At 47.6% G+C, this 10,267-nt stretch overlaps 1 protein-coding gene across 5 annotated transcripts in view; it reads left to right on the top strand.

Moving 5' to 3' along the window:
• Positions 1-4,713: 4,713 nt before the first annotated feature.
• NCAM1 (neural cell adhesion molecule 1) overlaps positions 4,714-10,267 on the top strand; it is a 294,609-nt gene continuing 289,055 nt past the window's right edge. For 3 of the 5 annotated variants that reach the window (XM_006207809.4, XM_015242229.3, XM_072954136.1), the window contains exon 1: positions 4,714-4,957. In XM_006207809.4, the coding sequence (XP_006207871.1) occupies positions 4,906-4,957 (52 nt within the window). In that variant the 5' untranslated portion in view covers positions 4,714-4,905. The remainder of the gene's footprint in view (positions 4,958-10,267) is intronic. The other 2 variants (XM_072954135.1, XM_072954134.1) reach the window with 1 other exon arrangement.

Here is a 10,267-nt window from a genome sequence, read left to right as displayed (position 1 = left end):
GGGAGAAGAGAGGGAGTGAGGAAAGAAAAAAGAGAAGAAGGGAAGGAGTGATGGGGAGAGAGAAGGAAAAAGAAAGAAAGGAAGGAAGGAAGGAAGGAAGGAAGGAAGGAAGGAAGGAAGGAAGGAAGGAAGGAAGATAGAAAGAAAGAAAGAGAGAGAGAAAGAAAGAAAGAAAGAAAGAAAGAAAGAAAGAAAGAAAGAAAGAAAGAAAGAAAAAAGGAAAGAAAGAAGAAAGAGAAGGAAAGAAAGAGAAAGAGAAGGAAAGAAAGAGAAAGAGAAGGAAGAAGAGAGGGAGTGAGGAAGGAAGAAAAGTAGGGAGGGAAGGAAGAAGGGGAGGGAGGGAAGGAGAGAGAGAAAGAAAAAGAAAAAAAAGAAAGGAAGAGAAGAGAACGAAGGAAAAAGAAAGCAGCATCGCTCCCTTGACATTCTTTACTTCCACAAAAATTGTCCCAATAACTAGATAAACATACGCTGAGTGGGACTTGAAAGGCGCCCCTTGAAGTTGTGCAGTGCACAGCCTGCACAAAGAAGCAGTGTCAACGCATCCCATTCATCTGCTTTTGGGGTCTCGGCGGGATTGACTGATGAGTGTGCACTCATCCTTAACCGGTGCCTCAGCCAGCCTTGAGCAGGGAGGGTGGCATGTCAGTGGCTTCGGCCCCACCACACAGTAGAACTTAGAAGTCGTTTCCAGTGTTAACCAGATCAGGAATATGAGAAGCTGGGAGGGAGCTCCAAGGGCCCCCTGGAGACTCACTCTTTAACTCTGCGGTCTTGATTTTACCTCCTGCGCCTCTCTTTCCTGGATCCTGCTCAGCTCTTGGGCGTGCCTCTGTTTCCCCAGCCTCTCTGAGCCCCAGGTTATTGTCTTTGGCTTTGGTCTCAGGCTGCTGTGTTTTCCAGAACGCATTTTGCCCATGTCCAATGTAAAATCAAGTTCTCGGATGTCTGAGATCATACCTTGGTCCCCCTTTTCAACACCAGCACGAAAGAAACCCTAAATGAGGAAAAATACCTGCCAGGGCACTTGACTGTAGACCACGTGCATTTTTCAAGTAGTCTAAGTTAGACACTAAGGTGGTGAGCAGAAGTCAGCGACCAATTCAATTTTCTGTATAGCCTAATAATTAAATTCTCACATTAAAGAGAAGAAAAGGGAACCTCTTTTTAAGCCTCCTCCTCCTTCAAGCTTGCCTTTCCATCATTGTCATTATGACGCTACTTCTCCATTATTCCTCTGCTCCTCTAAAGAGTGGTCCACATCCCCTGCTCTCCTTCCTGGCCAGCCTTGGTCCTGGGACAGTGATGTCTTCCTTCCCCACTATTCCATGAATGCTGCTCTCTCAAAGACCGCTAAGGATTTTCCAATTGCCAAATCCAGGAAACTTAAAGTCTTCTTATTTGAGCACTTCAGAATTTCCTTCTTCTTTAGATTTGGTGACATTATAATGCTCCAATTCTCTTTCTGTCTCACTGACTGTGCTTTCACTATTTCTTTGGCGATGCCTTCTGCCCACAGCTTAAACATTGATGTTCTCTGGGCTTCTCTCCATCTGACTGTCCATCTTCTGCACATCTCCACTTGGATATCCCTCAAACATCTCAGAATTAGAGTGTCCAGAACTGACATCATCGCTCCTTTGCTCATCACCTTGTCCAAGTCTGCCCTTCCTCTTCCACTCCCTGTCAATGTCACCAGCAGCTATTTAATTGTCCACTCTGGAAGCTTTGGAGTCATAAGATCTTTACCAGATGTCTCTGGACCAGGGATGCCTTCCCCCACTCCCCTATACAGAATACAAATCTCTCCCCACCCTAGAACTCCCTACCCCTTAGCACCTATCACCATCTGCACACAAGATATTTGTCGATTTATTTCTATCTTCCCTGTAAGAATGGAAGTCTATGGAGACCAAGAGTCTCTTTTGTCCACTGCTATGTTCTAAGTGTCTAGAGCAGTGCCAGACACTTTGTTGATACTTTATAAGTATTTGTTAAGTGAATGAAAGGAACTCTGATTTCTTCCTGTGCTGAGACCCCAAATGCCAAAAAGTTCCAAAGTGCTACTGTTTTCATCTTGAGAATCTTTCTCAACTCTGTGCTTCTGGTGGCTTCCTTTGCCACTGCCACTGCCTTAGAGCAGGACCCACATCCCATCCAGAGCACCGTCATGGCCTCGGGGCTGGTCTTCCTGCAGCGTCTGACTTTACGGCCCATTCTCTGTTCTAGGAGGGAAGCTGCCTCCTTAAAGCAGTCCTGAGTGTCTCCTTCCTCTGCTCCAGCCCCCTGGATCTTCACTCATTATTGGATGGATAGATGCTCATTAATGTGGGCCTGGGCCTCCCTCTGGGGAGAGAGGTCTGGAGAGGGACAGAGTTTTGTCTCATTTCAAAGTCAGGTTCAGGAAAGGATTGGCACCCAGAGCTCACAGATGTGGGCACTGCCAAAAGCTGACGAATTGGAGATAAGGGACGGATCCTGTTAAAAGAACACAGGAGAGACACATGGAGTGTGGACTGGAATGACTGCGGGCCAGAATTCTAGAATGAGTCATCACAACAGAAATCAACTGCCACACGGGGCAGGGTGGGGCTGGAGAGAGAGGGGGAAAAAAAAAGAAATTCAGTCATGCTGAAATGAGATAGGATTTCCACACCTGCCTACATGGAAAAGCTAAAAATAGGGACATATGGGGAGAAAAATAGTGAGGAATTTTCAAATTCTACTGATAGGGACTACAGGGAGGGAGGTTTGCGGGGAAGGGTGTGTCTCTCAGTCTTGGTAAAATTAGAAATAGAAAAATTTTATTTTGGGTATCCCAACCCTTACTTTTTCCCCTTCCCCCTCAGGCCTGTCCTTTCTATCTTTCCCTGATACTAAAACTTCTAAAATATTCATCCACTTGGGTTAATAAGGCTTAATATGGCAATTTTACATGTTAGCAGAAACAAGTCTGAAGCCAAAGCAGCTTAAATAGAGCAACTATTAAAAAAAAAACCCTATATAATTCACTGTACCCAGAACAGGGCTAAACATCACAGTTGTTCAGTTTTTATTAAGAGATGTTCAAAGAGCATTATTTATATTATCAAACTCTGGAAACAATCTAAACAGCCAACAGTGGGGAAACCACTGAAGAACCATTGATATGAAGAAATATTACATAGCTATCAAATATTTCAAAAGCCTTTTTAACAGCCTGGGGAAACGCTTATAATGAAACTCAGGGAACTGAAGCTTAGGGGCAGTAATCAGGATTCAAAGAGCTACTATCCTATGTCAATTATAAAAATACACTGACAGAAGACTTAGAAAATCTGTGGGTATCTCTGGAATCCATGGGATTTAGGGGATATTTTTAGTTCTTTCTACTTTTCTCTATTTTTGAATTATCTATAGTTGGTATGAGGGAAATATTACAAAAGTAAATGCTGTGAAAACTAGGTTTGGTGTGGGAAGTATTCTTCAGGGGTTCTGGAAATAACAGTGTATCGGTGTGGCCCGCCTGGTCTAGTACGCGGGGGGGTGCCGGCCTCTCCAGTAATGGAGGCTGGCGGGTTGGCGAGCAGAGAATGGGTTTTTAAAGGCTAATACAGCAGTGGAGAGTCTGACCTTTAAAGAAAAATGGAGTGTATGGAAATGCTGGTGCATTGGTGCTTTAACATAGGCAGGCAGCCTTCCTCTGGGAGGGTTTCACTCTGCTAGGCTAATAGACTGTTCCAGTATCTAGAACGCTGTGAACTCCGGATTCTTCCCCTTTTGTTCCTTAAGCACTCAAACCTGGCTTAGATGCTGAACCATGTTTATTTTCACCCTACTCCCCCACCTTCTCTGTTTAAAATACAGCTGTAAGATGCATTGAAACTCTTTGTGTTGCTACCTCAGTGATATTCCGGATTAAAATCTTTAAGAATTGAGGTTGTGTGCTCTTGTAAGAAAATACTATTTAATATCGTGCCTATACCATAAAAACCTACATAAAAAGTCTCGGATATCTTTATAAAGAGACCACAGACTTCAGCCTTTATAAACAAGAAAACATTTTCCTTCGGTTATTTCTGGAAATCCCTTCTAAAACATCTTTGTTTTCTTCTAACTTAAGTTGCTTCCCACCTCCTTCCCCTGAGAGCTGTTGCCTCTCTGTGGGGGAGAGCAAACTTCACAGACAGAATAAAACAAACAAACAAACAAAACCAAAACAAAATCCCGCAACCCCCATCTCTCTCCAAATTTCTAATTTCCTGCACTTAAAAAAAAATTAAGTCCTAGGTTATCCTTATGTTTCAAGGATCTTAGAATCTAAATGGAGGATTCAATACTTTGAAACCCTACCCAAATCTAAGATTTTATTTTTATATTTGCTAGTCATTAAAGTATCCAACTCCTGATTTAGGAAGGCTGGATGGCAGCAAGGACCGCGGAGGCGCAGGGGAGAAGGGTGAAAAGATCCCAGTTCTGCCTGGAAGACTGCGTGTGAACGAGCCCGACTCCTCCGGCGGCTCCAGGCCGCGTTTTGCAGGCGACCGCATCTGCCTCTCCTGTCTCTCTTACCTCCTTGATGTTCGGCACTATTTGTGGCCGGCGTGGTGGAAGGACACAGTGAGGTTCTCACCCCCGCCCCCCGCCCCCCGCTCCCATCCCCAGTTCCATCAAAGCGAACCCGGGCCAGCGCAAGGATCTCCGAGTTGCGAGTGTGCTGAGGCTGGGACTGTCACTCATTCTCCGATCAGCGCGTGAACGCAGCTCGGCAGCCGCTGGCAGGAAACAATTCTGCAAAAATAATCATACTCAGCCTGGCAATTGTCTGCCCCTCGGTCTGTTGCTCTGCCGCCGTCCACACTCGCTGCAAGGAGGGGGCACAGAATTTACCGCGGCAAGAACATCCCTCCCGGCCAGCAGATTACAATGCTGCAAACTAAGGATCTCATCTGGACTTTGTTTTTCCTGGGAACTGCAGGTACATTCTCAGAATTATTATTCTCAGTCTGATTTACTAATTGTCCCCTTCCTCCTACTCCTCCCCTGAGGAGCACTGTTATTTTGGGGTGCTTTTACGTGGAATGCTAAGGGTGGTTATTTTCATTGAGCTGAGGAAGGAGCGCGTCGCCCTTGCTGCCCAGCCGAACCCCGCGCCCTCCCGGGCTGCCTGGACCCGGGCAGCCTCCCCGCGCAGCGAGCGCCGGGCGCCCTCCAGCGCGCCCGCCCTTCCCACTTTGTGTGCTCGCGGCGCTGGGAGCGGAGCCCCCTGCTCCCGGGGACGCTGCGGCCGAGCCGGGGATGGGCAGCGCTCCTTCCCCGAAGGCGGGCGGCGGGGCGGAGGATGCCGCGGCTAGGTGGTGCCGCCGCACAGGCTCGGAGTCCGTGGGGAAGGGGCTTGTCAGCCCTGGCTCCGCGAAGAGTGAACAATAAGGCCGGGGCAGCCGCTCCCAATCGTTATTTTCCCGGCTCTAATAAAGTGGGGCTCAACGCCTTTGCTCCCCTCGCAACCCTGAGCCAAATAACGGTTTGCAAAATGGGGCGAAATGGTCAGAATCTCAGGGCTGTGTGGCCGTTGTTGCACCCCTGTCGATATGACGTTAGTTCTTCATTTGCCAAATTGCTGGTTAGTTGGAAAGCCTGCTCTCGGGCCAGACCACGGAGGGATGGGAGGGTCGAGCGCGGCGTTTTGACAGGAGGAAGTGCAGAGGGGCGGAGGGCGAGGAGGGCGTGATCGGGCTGTCTGGTGTGTGTGCGCGCGTGTGTGCGCGCGTGTGCCTTCACACGCACCGCGAGTCCGTGTTTGCACGGGGCGAGAGAAGAATGGCAGGTAGTCGCCCGAAACACCTCGCCCCAGTCTCCTTTCTTTGAGCGAGGTTCCTGATCCTGGCAAAGTGTGAACAATAGGGGAGCTGGGAGGAAGACGGTAGTGATGCTGCCGCGGGTGGCAGGGGCTGCGCCGCCGCCCAGAAAACCTCGGCGGCCAGGAGGGAGGTTCATTTCATTTGGGGTATCTCCATCTCGGCCTCCCTGGAAGATTCTTCCGTGCGTGCCCAGTCTCCCCTCCAGCTGCTCGCCTCACCCCACCCCACCCCAGGATTTGCGCTTTGGAGCTGACGGACAAGAAGGGGAGAAAAAAGGAGCCGGGGCCGTAGAGAGCTGGGTGGGGTGGGGTGGGCGAACATTCTGGGCGGGGGGTGGGGGGCGTGTGTTGGGTAGCGCCCGAGGAAAGCCGGGCGGAGGGGTCTGTGTGTCGCGGTCGCCGCTGCCAGGTGCCGCCGGAGCTGCCCCAGACGGCCGAGCCTGGGTTGGGGAGCGCGCGGGGCGGGCCGGGGAGCACCCAGCGCGGCCCCTCCCCGGGGGGCACGAGAGCCGCGCTCGGCAGCCGCCTCCAGCCAACTCGCATGGCGACCAATCAGAGAGAGGCTGGCTGGGCGGGAAGCCGCGAGAGGCTTTTTTTTTCGGCGCGGGTGGCGGCCCGGAGCTGCCAGGACCGTCTCCCGGTGTTCCAGCCTAACGGTCTCGCTCACCCCCCGCCGGGAGGAACCCCGCCCTGAGGCCGGTCCCCTGCCTGCCCCGCAGTTTCCGAGAAGATAAAATGGAGTCTAGGTGGTCATCAGGGGGTCTCCTGGGCCGGCCCGCCCCTGCTAGCCCACTCGCGCCTCCTTCACGCCGACTTGGGGGTCTCCCTCCCGCCCCTCGGGCACAAACACGCTCCGAGCTGTCCCGGCCGGAGTGCGTCGCCTGGGAGGGCGCAGAGGCAGGGCGCACCCACGCGCGTGCGCCGACCGGCGGGCGACGGGCTGGGGGCGAAGCTGGGGGCGGGGCGGCAGGGGGCGGGGCCTTGGCGGGTGTGGAGAGGCTCCCAGTGGGGGGGGCCAACTCTTGCAGGCTCCTAGCTCAGTACCCGCTAACACCTGGGCCCCCTCGGGCATGCCCTTTCCCATCATCCCGTCTGTGGGTCTCCAGGGCGCGATTTCCCTGTACGGGGGTGTGTATTTCTGGGACCTTCTCTTCTCTAGGTGGGGATGTGACGGTAGGGACCTGATCTTCGGTGGGGACTTTGGGGGATCGCCTAGCCGCCCTTTCCAACGTCGTGATGGGTGGATCCCCAGGGGGTTGCATTGGGTACATGCCCAGGGAATCCCAGATTGGGATGTTCATGGCTGCCCAGGGAACGGCAGCATTCAGATAGGTGTTCTCTGGAAGGGAAGAGTCCTCATTGTGGCCGGAGTAGGATGGGAAGAAGGCAGAACGCGAAACACATATGAGGTTACTTAACAAAAGAAAGAAGTTGAGTGGTTTTCCGAAGGGAAACAATTTTCCATTAAAGTATTGTTTTTACCACAGTTTTAAAAAAATGTAGAATTCAAGCCAAAGGGTCAGGATGAAAATAAAAACAAAAAAGCAGTGTCTCTCTTTCACACACAAAACATATATGTTTTGTTGGTGGTGGCTGTTTTTGTTTTTGTTTTTGTTTTGTTTTTTTTTTCCTCTAGTCTATTTTCTCCAGGGACAATGGTAGTTCAATCTCTGCTCCACTGGGTGCACATGAGAATTTAGATATAAGGTGTGCTCACCCTAATATACCAGAGGAATCAGATCTGCTGTCCCTCTGTCATTTGGGGGCCTTCTGTTCCTTAGGAATAAAGTGAAAGGTTATGGAATTACCTAGCAAATTTGAGTTTATTCTAACGGAAATTTTGGATGTTTCGTGGAAAATTATTTGATCTGGATCTGGGATGGTTAAGTTGTATGTTTATTTGATAATTTTACAGTTCTTTGCCAGCTTCATTTGTAACAGTCAAGGAATGAACAAGACTGGTTTTCTAAGAAGTAGCACCAGATTCACCTTTGCTACCCCAAAACTAACTAGCACGTATATGAAGTATATATAATATCACGCATTAAACAAATTAGGATGTTTCAGCAGTGTTTGCTGTGAGTACAGTGGTGGTGAGCTATATTTTTTTTGTTCTTGCTGGTTTTAATTTTAAGATCAGAAATGTGTCTTCCCAAACAAAATCTAACTGAATGTAAGAAAGTCATATTTAAGAATGGGGAAAACTTTTCGCAATTCTGTCCAAAAACCAAAAAGTTAATTTTCTTTCAACAAGTATTAGCATATTTTAAAATACTGAGAATAACCTAGAATTTGCTTAAAATTCAACAGTTAAACTAAAAGAGAATAAAATCCAGACATAATGGATGGGTGGCCTGTCATTTATTTAATGGTTTTTGAATTACCATTCCCACTACAAAGGTTCTAAAGATCGACCAATCAGGGCTGTTTTCATTAGTCTAACACTTAACATTATCTTTTAGAGTCAATTTTTCAAGAAGCTTCCCTTTTCTTCCCCCAGTAGTAGAACTTGTTGACTTCTTTCCAGGTTCCTTTACCCAAGATCTAATTTTTAAAAAACACTAAAATAGCACGATACATTTTTGTTCAATAAAGGAAGTTCATCCAAGTCTCTTTGCTAACTGATTAAACTAAGGGTTTGTTGATTTAAATGGGGGCTGTTTCTTCAGCTTGATAATTCAAGAATTAAGATAGTAATTGTTTGCAAAAAAAAATTATGGTATGGGTGTGCTGTTCGTAGGACTGTAGGTGCTTAATTAAGGCAGCAGTAAGAGGGAAAAATTAGTCACTGGAACCCCCAAATTCTAAGGGTTTTGCATAGTGCTTTTCTTTCGAATACACTTATCATTAATTGACTTCCTCAGATAGGTAACATGTCATTTAATGTAAGTAATCTATATCTGTATTTTTTCTGTCACAGGGAACAACATCTTAATTGCCTTTCAAAATAAACAGCACCATTTTGTCACTCAAAAACTAATCTTTAGACATGACAGATGTTTTTGTTCGCTGCCAAACTCAGTTTTGAAAATTACAGACAGCATCTTGTAAACTTCACACTGCCTGAAATATAGACTTCGGAATTTCTGATCCAAGCACTTAATTTTTTAAGGCGACAGAGCCCTCTCTTTAATATTAGTTTGATGAATTCCCTGCGTTTATGTCTTCAGAGTTAGAGAAGTGGGGCTGCTCTCCAGACGGAAAGGGACTTCAGTGCTACTGGCAGACCTCCAAAGCTATTTTACAGACAGTCCTTCCTGTCTTGGTGTAAAACAAGTGATTGACTACCTGTTGCTAAAGAATGGTTTGAACTTTCCCTTGCAGATCTTGGGTTTGTGGTGCCGAAGAGCAGAACCAATTGGCGGGGGGTGGAGGGGGGAGGCGGTGGGAAGGGACAGCACCTGCCCCCATCAGTCTTCTAGGAACAGTCGTCAGCCTGGGAGGAGACAAAGGCATCTTAAAAAGGCTCTCCTGTGCTATTTAAGTATTGGGTTTGTGAGCACACACACGTCTTACGCGTCAGTATAAATGTTTTAATGTAAATTCCATAACTGATAATTCTTCAGTTTCATCACCTAACCAGTATATACGCATCAAGAAACGTCTGGAACATTAAAAGAAGTGGCAGAGAATTATAAATGTCATTTTTCCAATCTTCAAAATAGTGAGGAATTAAACAAAATTGTAAACAGGACTCAGCAGGCCATATACTGATAATGGCCATTTGAGCTTTGACGCCAAAAAGACTAAGGTTAAGATGCCTTTAGTTCAAAAGGAATAAGAAGATTCAGAAGAGAACTTTGCACATCTCTTAAAATACTCAGCGAGTCTCTGAGCAGTGTTGTCAGAGATGGCCTCTTAGGCAGAGTGAAGGCCTGAGGACCTCTCTGAATCCTAGTGACTAGGTCTCTGTGAGAGGCAGAGTTTTTCATAGGAAAAAAACCATGTGGTGAAACTATTACTAGCAATACAGTAATACCGTAATACAGCAGGAAAGTCAGAAGTCAATCTGAAGGTCACAGGCACATCAGTGCGCCCCCTTTTTGTTATTACCTCTTGGTCCCAAACCTTAAAACCATGTGTTGACATAAAGGGATATAAATTATTTGGCGTGGCCAGTGGTGCCATTATGGCCTTTTATTTCCCGGTGTTGAAATGCTGTCTCTTAGCTGAAGATGCTCATTAGAAGCATTGCCTTTTGATGTTGGTCTTGGTGCCAAATGGCGGCCTTTCAGGCAGTTTCAATACATTACACTTGAAACGCTTTTAGGCCGTGTCTATACGAAGGCACTGAGTTAACTGTTTTCAGTTAGGTAGCCATGCTTTTCCCCTCCTGCAGGATTCACTGAGCGTCCAGGCAATCACTCAGAGAGGGCCACATTCAAAGGACAAAACATTTGGTCTGTCTTGTGTATGTAGTTTTTCGGT

This window comes from Vicugna pacos, chromosome 33 (genome assembly GCF_048564905.1).
Source record: "Vicugna pacos chromosome 33, VicPac4, whole genome shotgun sequence".
Classification (NCBI taxonomy): domain Eukaryota; kingdom Metazoa; phylum Chordata; class Mammalia; order Artiodactyla; family Camelidae; genus Vicugna; species Vicugna pacos.
The sequence above is the reverse complement of the archived record's forward strand: the minus strand, read 5'-3'. Positions and strand labels throughout refer to the sequence as shown.